The sequence below is a fragment of the Ailuropoda melanoleuca genome, chromosome 18 (genome assembly GCF_002007445.2).
Source record: "Ailuropoda melanoleuca isolate Jingjing chromosome 18, ASM200744v2, whole genome shotgun sequence".
NCBI classification, from domain to species: domain Eukaryota; kingdom Metazoa; phylum Chordata; class Mammalia; order Carnivora; family Ursidae; genus Ailuropoda; species Ailuropoda melanoleuca.
Window position 1 is genome coordinate 14202652 of NC_048235.1, and position 14287 is coordinate 14216938.

Below are 14287 nucleotides of genomic sequence, written 5' to 3' on the forward strand. Positions count from 1 at the left end.
GATGGGTGAGCTTCAGGATTTTTTTAAATACTAAATTTAAGCCATCTTAATTTCTAAATAGCATTTTCCTATTTAGTACATTCACCATCTCAACAGTATTACCAAATTCTGAGTGATTTTATTTTTTGTATGTCTTATGACCGAGACAGTTTCTAGAACCATTAATTATAATATTAATTATAATATTAATATTATATTAATCAATACAATAGAGATTTTTATGAATAAAGTATTTTGTTATTATGTATGTTCAGTCTAAACAACACAGGATAATTTAATGCCAATATCCAATGATTTCAATATCTTGAATTCTAACGGAGACCAAAGTTTCTTAAATCAGGTCTATACACATGGGCCAAGACAGATCTGGAAGAGTCCCTCCTATTTAAGCCTCTTTATGCCCTTAGTGCTACCTTTCTTAACCCCATGCCCAACTGATGAACAAGTTCCTAAGGACAAAGGTAAAAAAAAAAAAAAATACTGCAACATAAGAATATGAAAACATCAACATCAAAAAACTATAGGGGAGAATTTTGCTCACAATCTCAAAGTTTGAGTGTTAAGACATGGAGATTTGGCTATGGGAATCTTTGTACAGAGTTCTACTGTTCTACCCCACAAACTATCCTGGATCTAGTTGGATAGATAAATGTTATCAAATTCTCTCAATGTAATTAATCCCCAACAGTTTACTTTTATTTCATTCTTGACACGAAAATTCTAGAAACAAAGATTCTTAATATCACTTTGTTTTCTTACCCTTTTGAACTCATGGTGCCCTGACATGTTTAGTGTCATTTAAAACTCAATGTTTCTCAACTCAACTTCAAATGAAGATAAAATTAACCGTATCCCAGTTAATTGTGAAGAAAACACTAATTACAGCCAATTGCTGAATTGGGACTTTGACCTTATTTGTAATACATCTCATCGCAATATTTACCTCTTAAATATTACTGAAGTATTTAAAAATAGCCACCCTAAGTCGTATAATGAACACTTATCTTACTTACTTAGATGTCTGAGCTTTAAAATCATACACAGCTTTTGCAGGCAGTTTCTGAAAGGGAAGGTAAACAATTAACACTAACAATTTGGATTTTTTTTTTCAAGAAAACAATCTCATGTGAATTAAAGGGAAATGAAAGCACAAGGAATGATGAAACATATATAATGCAAATCCTCTATGCAATTTATAAATCAACCAATTAGTCCTTCATTTAGGTAGTTAAGCAATAACAGGAACATAGTAGATGACCTTTTCATCATGACCACTGAATATCCTATTTCATCTTAGAAACTAAGGAAGATGAATGCTGGAATAGGGTCTGTCCCAGGTATAACGCCGGCTTTTCCTGGGATAACTGCAGAGGGTTAGTTGCTCTAGGTCCTGTATATTAACATATCTCCTTCAGAATCGTAATAAAAAGAATGGGAAAAGTCATGAAGGAAGCTGTCATCCCTTTTACTAAACAATTATCAACATAGTAGCAAAGAAATACTAGCCCAGTTTTCACTGGGAGGCTAGTTAGTGGCCCAAAGCAGAGGCTTGGTCCTCTTGCATTCCCCGGAGGGCTCAGGGACTCTTCAGCACACAGTACGCCAGCCCTTTCGTCACGCTAAGATGAGACACATGCTCTCCTTCAATCACCCTGTACCCCACAGCTAGCCACTCCAGCTCTTCCTTCTCCACTTCCCAGTAATCCCCTCACCCCACTCTCTTTCCTCGTGATTCTGTGACCTTTAGGCAACCTGGAACATTCTGACTTCTTTGCGGGTCCCACAGGTGCTAGACTGTAGATGACACCCATAGTGATTGTCCTGAGATGGCTGCCAGTCCGAGACCAGCTTTCAGCTGCCATCACACAGCTCCCAGATAGCACGCACCAGAACTCCGGCCCTGAGCCAGGGCCGTGGACAGAGAGCTAGTTGGTAGGTGGTGCCTAGGAGCAGCATTTTTCAGAGATGTTCTCCAATAAAAGCAGGCCAGCAAAAACCATTTATGTCGAATTTGTATGGATTTGCAACACAGATGACCTAGGGGTCTGCCCTGCATCAGTGGGGAAAATTTGTACAGGGAAATCTCCTTCCTCTGTGGGGCAGCCCAGCTCAAGACTCTAGCAAAGCACCATTGTTAATTCATGGGTGTCAGGTCAAGACTCATAGAGGCCTTGCTGCCGAAACCAGGCTGCCGTTGGGGGAGATGTGCAGCTAGACTGGGAGGGCATCCTGCTTGGAGTCCTTTGCTCAGGCTCCAGGGAAAAGATTTCTAGTTTCTCTCTTGTCATTTTTATGTTCTTAATCTGGGTTCTTTCCTGGTTTGGGACATCACTTTGGCTGACAAGTACTTTACCAAATACGCTTCAGAAAAAAGACCCAAGCAGCACTAAACTCACTACCTCTTTTTCCGGAGTTCCTCTTCTTTCCCGAGGTGCACTTCTCCCCAGGTCAGTCATGGTGGAAGTGTAACTTCGAGGGGACTCATGGTCTACAGGAAAGGACAGGGTCGGAGTGAGTATCCACTTAATTAAAAGCTGGCCCTTTTAGCCATTTTCCCTGGTGGCAACTATTTTCTCCTTCAGATTTGGAGAGACACCAAAATGGAAGACGTGTAAAAAACTCATAGGTCATTACAAAGTCGTGAGAGAAGACACAAAGCCAGAGCATTTCAAGAGAGAAAAATGTCCGAGGGGGCAGAAGGGTTCTAATCACAAATATAATTGTTCCATTGCTGAGTAGTTATGCTGCAGCACCCGGTGTAGACAATTCATAGTCGCAGGGATTTCTCATCTCAAAGACTTAATACTTTCTATTCCCTTTGCCTCTAATTTATAATTAGTCTATAGGGCCTACAGAAGATGGGCAATTTGAAAATAGCAACAGCTTACAGGAACTAAAACATTTTGTGGAACAATTTAAGAGTGCAATAATGAAAAAGAAAAAAAAAGTATGGTGACGTAGAACAATGGATGTGTCCATCCCCCACCTCTTCTTGCTGCCCCCCCTTCATTAAACATTTAGTGAATCTTAAGATGTCATCTGAAGGCTTAAAAGGCTTTTATCTTTTGCCTTCCCTTTTGCTCAACTATCTCATCAGAAAGTCTATATTTATCCCAAGAAACAAAGGGATATAAATTCTTTAAACAGATAGTACCATATTGGTTGCCAAACTGCTTATGAAATACTGAATTGTTTCTGTTCACCTTAAAACAAAGTATAAATAATTACATTACAAAATTATGATTACAAGTATCTCTTAATGGTCTCACACTTTACACATTTATACGTGGAAATGTAACTAGAGGCTAAAAGTATCCCAGTAATCTCTGTTAGAGAATTCTACCGGTATACACTGGGTCAAAATTAGTAAATTCTTTCTCTTAGCCTTTAATTAAGTTAGTTATATTGGTTAACGAGAAACATTAAAAATAAAATAAATACAGTTATAAAGGAATTTAAAATGCCAATTCATAAGAGGAAAACATTGTTTAAAGATTTTGACTGCTTTGACTATAAGGAAGAATTGTCTGCTTAACAGCAGGTGGGATATCAGTTATGCGACAACATATCAGGATAAATGTCCACTTCTCTCTCAGTTGTGAATTCCAAAGTCTTTACGTTTAGTAAGGTAGCACGGCCACAAATATTTTAGGTAAAACTTAATCAGTTATTTTCAAGAATGAGAGAGGATTATGTGCCATATATTTTCCATTTTAAATTCATATACTTTTATGATCCTAGGTCTTTCATACTGATCATTAAATTGTAAATTACTTTTGCTAATCCTTGGAATATAAACTATTTTTCAATTGGGCTAAACAAAGTTGGAAAGTAAATATTTTATTTTATTTAAATGCATTTCGAAGCCCTCTCAAATCATGTTTCAGTAAGGTACTCTGCATAAAATTTAGAGATGATTATTATTGATCTCCTTAATTGAATAACTGGAATTGTCTAATACTGAAAAACTGGAAAAGGTAGCTAATTAATTAAAACCTTAACTATGACATGTCTCAATCAGTGAAAATTTCAAATTGTAGGCATTGATTTAAAAAATTCTAATTTATTATTTTTGAAGCGTGTTGTGTAGTATAAATGAAAGCAAAGAGAAATACTAAAAAAATAAGCAAATGTGTGCAATGGCAGCTAACAATCGAGCCACATATATTACATTAATATGAAATTTGAATTGTCTTTTTTTTTTTTGCTTATAGAGATTATATCCTATACTACAAATTCTGAATTACTAGGAATTTGAATCTGTTTTCTCCTACCTACTCCCTAAATGACTTTGGTCAAATCTCTTGTCTTCCCTGGGTCTCAACTGTGAAACAGTGCTTGTAATAACACATATCACCTAGCTTCAGGCAGGTGTTAATTAGATAATGTGTGTAAAGCACTTTGCAGTGTCCCATGCATAGAAGACTGTTGATAATCCAAATTTCAGCATGGAATGTTCTTTACAGCTTCTTAAAATTTACATAGTAAACAGATGTACTTTAAGAATTAACAAAAAGAATTGTATAAAAATTGTCTGAAAATGTCAAAGCACCCCAAAAAATCTCAAAAAAGTCCTCTGCATTTGAACTGTTGTTTGTCCTTGTGTTGCCACCCCAAGGTAATAATCTGTCTATGGAAATGAACTTGGGAGTCACTTTTAACCCACATGGTCTAATTTAAATGTTGATATAGGATTCTTTCAGTGGAAATGGAAAACAAATAAAATAAGATATGGAAAGGCAGAGAAAATGAAATGCACTGAGTGATGGAGATGAGACTTCTGTATATATAGCTTAAAGATACATTCACAAAAATTTTATCCCATTGTGTCCTTTAAATGAAGAAAGTCGTTAAACAAATTCTATTGTTTTTTCATTGTCCATCAATTACTACATTGCATACTTCAGTTTTGCTCCCCGAGAGTTTTGAAGTAATGTCTTTATATTGTATGTGAGCAAACTATTAATTGAATGAACATAACTTTATAAAGTTACTATAAAAATCAAGGAAAAAGCTATTTGTTAAATTACTGGTTTTGATTCATTTCACAACAAAAAATGAGTTGTCAGTCTCTTAAGGATACTGATACTCAGTCATGGTCTCTGTCTTGGAATCCTTTTAAATTGGTAAAATAAGTTTAATTTGTTGTTTTGATGTAAGTGGTTTCAGCCCTAACATTAAGCTACAAGATGGTTTTCCTTTGATTTTGAATGAGTAAATTTTTGTGAATTGGTGGTCACTTTAAGCCACACATGGAGCCCGAATATCACATGGGCAAATGAAACTATTCAGTAGGACATGTTTGCACAACACGCATTTGCTTCAAAACACCTAACGATGCCAAGTGGTCTTACAGCTTAGGAATGATGAGATGTAGGAATGGAAGGAGAAAGAGCTGGATGGTGGGTGTCTGCACCACAAGGAAAAGGAAAGAAAAGCTCATCCACCTTGGAGACTCCGTGCACTCTCAAGGTCTTGGTGGTGGTAGTTGTTGTTGGTGGTGTCCACGTCTTGGAAAGAGGCACTGCGAGGCATTCTCCCAAAATCGTTCTGGTACACTGGGCAATGAATAGCACCGTCTTGAGGCAGTGGGTGGAAAGGCTGGTGCATGGGGCTCCTTCTCAGAGCTCTAAGTGACGAGTTCCTCTCGGGAATATCTGGCAGCAGTTCACTGATAAGACGGTGCAGGATGCTGTTGTCTGGCAAACTTCCCCTTCTCTTCTCAGCTTTAATTTGGTCACAAATGTCTTTAAGGGCAGAGTCCAGAGCCTCACATAGAGATGCTTTACATTTTGCCTTTTCAGTCTGCTTTTTGGGAGTCGAATTTTTTTTCCTCCGGAAAGGCACGGGGCTGACCAGAAATGCAAGTTTAGAAAGGCCAGGGTCCACGTCTTGTCTCCTGGGCTCTTCGGCGCTTTCATGCTTAGCTCTCTCGTGTTTCAGCATTGTAGTAAAGCGCGTGTAGGAGGCCGGGCATCTGCCTTTGCAGGAGCTGATGAGGTGCCGGTGATGGTGGTGGTGATGGTGGTGGTGATGGTGGCTGGATCCGTAAAAACTTTCAGAGGATGTGAAAGAAAAGTGATCGAAGTCACTCTCACTGCAAAAGGACGATCCTTCTACGTGAATGTAATCGCTGTGGTCAGACACAACGCCGTCTTGGTCGCTATCGGAAAACTCCACGTGAGCTCTCGGTTGCTCCTCGCTGGTGACTTCAATATGAATCGGCACCAGGGTTTTAGGCTTGTAGCTTCGTTGTATGTGAGAAGGGTGTCTACTCTGATTTTCTTCCTCCAGCAAAGACTCAATGGAAAACCGCCTTTTGGGACATAAACCATTTTGTTGAGGTTCTAGGGTTATGGGAGATAACATTTCATCTCCTAAGTTGGGCATGGATTTTGACTTTTGAATCAACTTTTCGAATTCGGAAATGCGGGTGGGGACCATGTCCCTGGGCACCTCCTCAGTGGAGGACTGGCTCCATCCATGGAGCAGGCCCTTGTGTTGCTGCTCCTTCTCGTACTGCATTATTCTCGATTTTACGGAGCAAATCACCTCCGAATTCATCAAATCCTTGCGGTTAATGCGGTGCATTTTCTTGTACATTTTCAGGAACCCTGGAGCGTCGTGGGCTGACCTGTGCCGGAGCCTTGACCTGCCATTACTGCGGCCCTCCTGGATATAGGGGGAAGCCCACGTTATAGGGCAGCTCTCCTTGGAGTCCTCTTCACATAACAGAGAACCCATACTCTCTGACTTGGTTTTGGGGTCGGGGAAGCTATCACAGTCGTCATTTAGCAGATCGTCACAACTACGGGATTTGATTTTGGGGGAAACCGTTTCCTCAGTGCTGCTCCAGACCTCTGCATTTTGTCGGGCCATTTGCCAGCCATTCTTGAAAGTAATGGCCCTCTGTGAGTCACGAGGGACATCCAAATGCTGTCTGTAAGCGTTACAGTAATCTAACTCATTGGAGGGGTTGCCGTTGAGCCCTGAGTAACCATAAAGGGACGGACATATCTCATCCCCACCTTTTAATCCAGGGCAGCGTGGTGGAAGAGAGACATTTGGAGAAGTTAAAAGGTTCACAAAGAAGAGAGCATGTCACTTAGCATCAGACAGCACAGCAAAGAGAAAGCAGTTAGCATGGTTGGGTCTCGACACTGATTGTTATACATGTAGCTTTAACTCTAGAGAGAAAAGCCTGATTCTAAAGCAAGGTAATACTTTTTCAATGAAGGTAGCTTTGCAGATATTAGAGTTAACAACACTATGTATACAAAGAAATTAATGTAGCTAATCTACCTATTTTTATTGTGTTCGCACATCTTTCGGCAAACATGGTGTGCCAAAAGCACAATAGTCCTAATAAAATAGCATGGCCTGGTAAGTCATTTAAGGGTTGAACAATTAAGGCCAAAAGTGATATAGATTTAATCAACTTAATAGGGTCAGGATTGGAGTCTCATTTGATTTATAATGACAGAGGGGTAAAGAGTAATTTATATTTGCATTTAAATACCACTCCCATAACTGTAGCAAATGATTTTTCATGGACATTAGATAGAAAAAGCAGTAAGACAAAGTACTTTCCAAAACTGCAAAACCAAGATGCCGTGCGCTATTGCTGCTAATATTTTTTCAAGAAAAAAAACAAGTGGAGCCTCTTTAAATAAATAAATTTACCTCTTTAATTGCTCCACTTTCAACTTCTTATGAGGCAGGTTCTTTTTTTTTTTTTTAAGATATTATTTATTTATTCGACAGAGATAGAGACAGCCAGCGAAAGAGGGAACACAAGCAGGGGGAGTGGGAGAGGAAGAAGCAGGCTCATAGCAGAGGAGCCTGATGTGGGGCTCGATCCCATAACGCCGGGATCACGCCCTGAGCCGAAGGCAGACGCTTAACGACTGTGCCACCCAGGTGCTCCTGTGAGGCAGGTTCTCATAGCTGGAAATAATATAAAACTTCCATCAGAGGTAAATACATCTTGCTTTTTTTTTCCAGGGGGGTTGTTTTTTTAAAAAATAATTTGCAATTTGATAATAGCTAAAACTGACTTCAATTNTCCTGTGAGGCAGGTTCTCATAACTGGAAATAATATAAAACTTCCATCAGAGGTAAATACATCTTGCTTTTTTTTCCAGGGGGGTTGTTTTTTTAAAAAATAATTTGCAATTTGATAATAGCTAAAACTGACTTCAATTTAGAATATGTTTGGAAAGACACTTTTCTTTTGCTCTGCTGAGTTCACTAATAAATGGAAGGCCAAAAAACATCTAATGGGAAAGTTCCTTCTTAGAAGGGAACCTCATGAAGGAAAATAACGTTATTGAGAGTTCCTGCCTTACAATCTTACCCACATTTTCCAAAAGTAGATAAGCACATTGAGTAGATGTGTAATATTTGGGAAAGGAAGTTGACTTAACACTCCCTGGGATAAAAGCAATTATCAAATTAATCAGAATCCTTTTAACTTTTGGGTGCTATCCAAGCGTAATGAATCAATGGTATTCCATGACTTATTTATTATCTTAAGGCATTCATTTGCATAAATGAGTAGAATCTGATCAAAGTATCTCTGTTAATTTGATGAAAGGTGTCATAAAAGGGGCTCACTCCTTCTGAATGTTCGGTAGTATGTGTAGTTTTACTAGGCCATGAAAGACGGTTAGCGCCTCCCCCCATTCAGAGTCCAGTCATCCAAACTGCCTGTTTTCTGCACACAAGCCAGCTACTGCTTAGCTTCAATTACCACAAGGCAACACGTTCAGCGCTTACGTCTGATGTGTGTAGCTGAATCTGTGCTGTATTATGGAAACTTCAGTTAGAGCTCGGGTTCTTCACACACTTCAAATTCCTTCTGCGTTTTGTTTCAACCCCAGGAGACTGGGGGAGATGGTGGGGCCCCNTAGTTTTACTAGGCCATGAAAGACGGTTAGCGCCTCCCCCCATTCAGAGTCCAGTCATCCAAACTGCCTGTTTTCTGCACACAAGCCAGCTACTGCTTAGCTTCAATTACCACAAGGCAACACGTTCAGCGCTTACGTCTGATGTGTGTAGCTGAATCTGTGCTGTATTATGGAAACTTCAGTTAGAGCTCGGATTCTTCACACACTTCAAATTCCTTCTGCGTTTTGTTTCAACCCCAGGAGACTGGGGGAGATGGTGGGGCCCCGAATGTGCAATGGCCTCTGGCACTCGTAGATGCCGGTTCAAGCCTCAGTCTCCATCTTGGGAATGTTCTGGTTAGCATGGCAATAATGCACTGAGCAGTCTTTCAGAGACCTGAAGGAAAGACTTGCCCTTTCTCAACACAGCTCATCGAATTTCCGGAGAGGAGACAGGCCATACAGAAAAATGGCTTGGTGATATCTAAATTTTCTAAGTATGGCTTGAAACCAGTTAGTTCTTACTAGTGGGGTGTTCTGAATCAAACACCGTAATATTCTACTGTCTGTATGAACGTTCACTAAAATACAGAACAGATGACTAAGGAAGTAACTTCAGTGGGTCAGACACATTTTTATCTAGAACTAAGTAATTAAAAAAAAAAAAACCAAAATCAAAGTGTTTTAGGCAATAATGTTCTCTGTTGCTACTTCTAATTCCTATTCTATAAATGTGATTAACTTTGCTATTTGTAGTAACATTAGAACATTTTTGACAATATGCAAATATTTATAAATGTAATCTTTTAATAGCCTGACAATAAGTTAGATACTTCGAATTTGTTCAAGAAAAACACACAAATGATGTATTTGGAGGAAAAAGCCACTCACATGGCTCACCAACCCGATCTAGTCCGTGTAAAAAAGATTAATTATTGGTTTGAAGCTCTATTGTATTCAAGATACTGTATTTAAATGCTAACTCTCTCTGCATGGTTATCCTGAACCAGCTCTTACACAGCACCCTAGTTTAAAATTAAGCTCATAAATTGCTTACATGTTAATCTACTATTGCTCACCTTTTGCTCTTGAGGGGGAAGAAGGAGAGGAACTGATGAAAGACTTTGTCAGGGTGCCGCCGCTTGGTCCTGGGAGGTCCGCTCGCCCCGGGCTAGTCCTGCTCGCACTTGGATCCAAGCCCCTGGGCTGCCCCACCGCAGGCTCGCTCTTCCTCCTTTTCCTAAAGTCACTGGCCGTGCTCGCAGAACTGGAAGAAGGGATCGGCTTCCATTAGGCTGGTGTTGGAGAAGGCGCACCTGTGACTCTGAAGGTACTGGTCACAGCACAATGACTCTTCCCCCTGCCCCGGAACTGCAGTTCTAAGAATTCATTCCTTGCTATTAAACATCATTTCTTTATAATCATCTCTTTAAAAAAATTCATAGGCTGTTGTTTTTTTTTTTTTTTAGAGAAGTTTTGGGTCTACAGAAAAATTAATTGGGAAGTACAGAGAGTTCTCATATGCTCCCTTTCCTGGTGCACACAGTTTCTCCTATTGTGACATCTTCTATTACTGTGATACCTTTGTGACAGCTGATGAAGCATCTTGATTCATTATTAATAAATGTAATTAAAGTCCATAGTCGATATCAAGGCTGTTTTCCGCTGAATATCCTGATTTTAAGATTTCTCCGTGCCTTTTGGTGGCACGATAGCTCATTTCTTTTTAATTCTGAATACTGTTCCATCACATGCATGCATCAGTGTGTTTCTCAGTTCAGTTATTGAAGGGTATCCTGGTCCCTTCAAGTTTTGGCAGTTATGAATAAAGCTGCTATAAACATCCATGTGCTGTTTTTTTGTGTGTGTGGATATGTTTATAATCGTGCTTTATTTTTATTTATTTATATATTTTTTGAAGGTGCTGACCTTAAGTATTTTTATTTATTTATTTTTGCGTTTTTTAATTATTAACATATAATATATTATTTGTTTCAGGGGTACAGGTCTGTGATTCATCAGTCTTACACGACACACAGCACTCACCACAAAACATACCCTCCCCAAAGTCTGTCACCCAGTCACCCCCTCCCCTCCAGCAACCCTCTGTTTGTTTCCTGAGATTAAGAGTCTCTTATGGTTTGTCTCCCTCTCTGGTTTCCTCTTGTTTCATTTTTTCCTCTTTTGCCCTGTGATCCTCTGCCTTGTTTCTTAGAAGATCATCATGTTTTAAAGTAAAAATTCTCCATTTAGTGTAATATGTTGTGACTGACAATTCAGCGTTGTGATTTGTGTCATGTATCTTTTCTCTCCAAAGAAGAGTTCCAACGACATGACTATATCCAGAGACGGCATGCCGCAGTGGAGGAAATGACTCCGAAAAGCAAGACAGCTGGTGAGACAAATTTCTCTTACCTCAAGGTTTCCTCCGGCTTTTCCTACAACTCGTAGCTTGAAAACCCTTAGACTCAAATTCTAACGTTTTCCTATTTATTTTATTTTTTTAAAAAATATTTTATTTATTCGTTTGAGAGAGAGAAATCAGAGAAAGCACGAACGCGGGTGGGGGAGGGAGAGGGAGAAGCAGACTCCCCGCTGAGCCTGACATGTGGCTTGATCCCAGGACTCTGGGATCATGACCTGAGCCAATGGCAGCCCCTTAACCAACTGAGCCACCCAGGCACCCCTGGTGTTTTCCTATTTAAATAACAAATGACTGATACTCTGGCCAGCAAGCAAACTATTAAAGGGGACTTTCACCCAGTTATATGAAATGGTGTCAACAGTCTATAATGGCAGAAGTTTTTATCATGGTCTGGGTCTGAATACAGTACCATTTAAGCCAAACACCAGTGAATGGGAGATGCACACCACACCACCCAGCATGCCGTCAGTCAAATCATTACAGAAAATTACATCAACAACAGCAGTAAGAACACCGCCAGCTCCCATGAGCCAGCGATATGCTTTCTGTTTCACTGACATTATTGTCTGATGTAGCCTGCACAGCAAGCCTGTGAGGGACGCACAGTTATCCCCTTTCATAAATGAGTGAATGGAACGCACACTTTACAAGTATAGCGGTGGGACCAGACCTCAGAATTTGTCTGCGTTCTTCTAGAGAGGACGCCCATCTTCTCCTAGACCTGTTTCTGCTCCCTATCCTGTCATGTGAGGGTTTGTGTGTCTTTCCAGCGATATTCAGGTCAGATTAGAACTCTAAAATTCAAACATTTTAGGAGCACATATAGATGTAAAAGATATAAAAGGAGGACTTGGAGGAGCATTTTTCTTAGTGACACTGATGTCATTGGATGGCACTCATGAACTCAATTTACAAAGGACCCGATTTACAAAGTTTTTGACTTACGTTGACAGAAATCTATGGAGGGGCAAGTTAATGTTATATCAATATTTGTTGTTGATGGTACAACGTGGCTGAGAATTTGTATTACTCACTATTGCTATTGGACTGTGTCTGAATTTCTGCCATGCTATAAAGTGTGATATTTAAAGCCCACCAACAGAACTTAACTTGGCAGACTCCAAGAACAGTTAGAACTAGTGGTTCCAGGTTTTTCTGCTACAGTTCTAGTTTGTCTTTGCTCCTTGCCAACTGTGTGAACTTCCTAAGTTATGGGGCCTAAGGTTAGTTTATTCAGAGATAAAGTGGGGAGGATAGTACTTAACTCATTGTGGTGTCTTAAGAATTGAATATATTTATGTACTTAAAATGTCTTGTATCTAGGAAGCCCCTATTTATTGGTAGTAACAATGTTTCTGATTTGTGTGGTGAGCATATAATGAAAAAATATGTATAGAACATAATTTAGAAATTTTCTAGTAATTTATACTTAAAAAATATACTATCATAAGTATCATCTAATAATATTGAAATTTAGATTTTATAATTCCCATTTAAAGAAAAGAAAACGGTTTAGAGGAGACAGGGAAGGGAAGAATTTCTTGGTAAAGGAATCCAGAATTATTTCACTTAATTTTTATAAATTTTTGAATATGATCATATGAAATGATGCAAAAATAAAATAAAACAACTTCATGAAGTATGGTGCTCCAAATAATAATGAGGGATAACATAATCCTCATTATTATTTCACTGAGTAGTCCTATTGAAAAATAAACCACTGGTATAGAATATTCTGATCACATGATGTAATGATGTTCTTACCTAGTGGGTCTTTCCAGGCTTCTGTCTATAGAGGACTGATACAAGGAGGCCTGTTAAGATAGAAAAATAGTTCCATGAAAATTTTTACCAAGGCAAAATTTCATTTGTCTATAGACCTTAAATTAGGTATCCTAAAATATAAAAACTGAGATGAAAAATACCATTTATTTTGATCATAAAATGTCTTTCAAAGAGGAAACATGTAACCTGATTTCTATTTTCTTCCTATCTACTTTCTCTTTTGCTATATCACACTGTATTTCTCTGTCTAACTCAAATTATCCACAGCCCAAACATTGCCTGGGGGAGAAAAGAAAAGTCATTAACCACTCCTTCATGTAGGAAATAGACTGTAAATAGAAATTTTCTGCATAAAGGAATGGTTTGATATTTTAAAAAAAATATTTGTAATCATCATTCAGCCCTTATACAACATAAACCTTCTTTATAATTTTTTTTTAAATCACATTGCCAGGTGTTCTCTTTAAAACATAACATTTAAGCAGAACTTGAGACATCTTTCCTCTGTCAACAAAGACATGGCATTTTAATAATACCACAGGATTTGGTTTGAAATGAAACTAAACTGCCTGGTATTTATATCAGGTGCAGACTGGCATCATTCAGTTAAGTTCAGGGTTGGTTTAAAAGAAATGATTAACGAACCAAAATATAACCTTTTTTTTTTTTTTGAAAGTGGATTTTTAACATCTTCATGAGAAAATCAACTCTTGGTTGTCCATGATTGTAGGAATAAAGAAAAATAGAAAATACAAATTGATACATAATTACAAATGCCTGTAGTACACACTATTTTCAGACTCCTCCATTCTGAACAGTACAATGAAATAGATATTAGGCAAAAATATTAGACATGACGTTTTCACTCCTCACGACTATTGCCTGGAATAAATGCTGAAATATCTAAGGCAAGAGAGGATCTGTATTGAGCTCTTGAGTATTTGAAATAACACTGGAAAATCAGTGAAAGTAGTTGTGGTGTGATGTCTAGCATGTACAGGGAAATGTATATACAAGTACATATGTGTAATACTACACACATACACACATATATATATAATATTATATATATATATATAGACTTGGTTTGGGCATATTTGATAATCAGTTATTTATTGCAAACTTTGGTCCAATGAAGAACTGAAATTCTAGTTTTAAAAATGTCCTTTCATATGAAAATTTAAAAATG

General features: G+C 38.5%; 1 protein-coding gene across 21 annotated transcripts in view; it reads right to left on the reverse strand.

The window, feature by feature from the left end:
- SORBS2 (sorbin and SH3 domain containing 2) overlaps positions 1 to 14287 on the reverse strand; it is a 337321-nt gene that overhangs the window by 32349 nt on the left and 290685 nt on the right. For 16 of the 21 annotated variants that reach the window (XM_034647578.1, XM_034647577.1, XM_034647579.1 and 13 more), the window contains 5 exons: positions 13078 to 13127; positions 9968 to 10155; positions 5448 to 7028; positions 2400 to 2488; positions 1014 to 1060 (listed from right to left, as the gene is read on the reverse strand). In XM_034647578.1, the coding sequence (XP_034503469.1) occupies positions 1014 to 1060; positions 2400 to 2488; positions 5448 to 7028; positions 9968 to 10155; positions 13078 to 13127 (1955 nt within the window). The remainder of the gene's footprint in view (positions 1 to 1013; positions 1061 to 2399; positions 2489 to 5447; positions 7029 to 9967; positions 10156 to 13077; positions 13128 to 14287) is intronic. The other 5 variants (XM_034647580.1, XM_034647582.1, XM_034647581.1 and 2 more) reach the window with 1 other exon arrangement.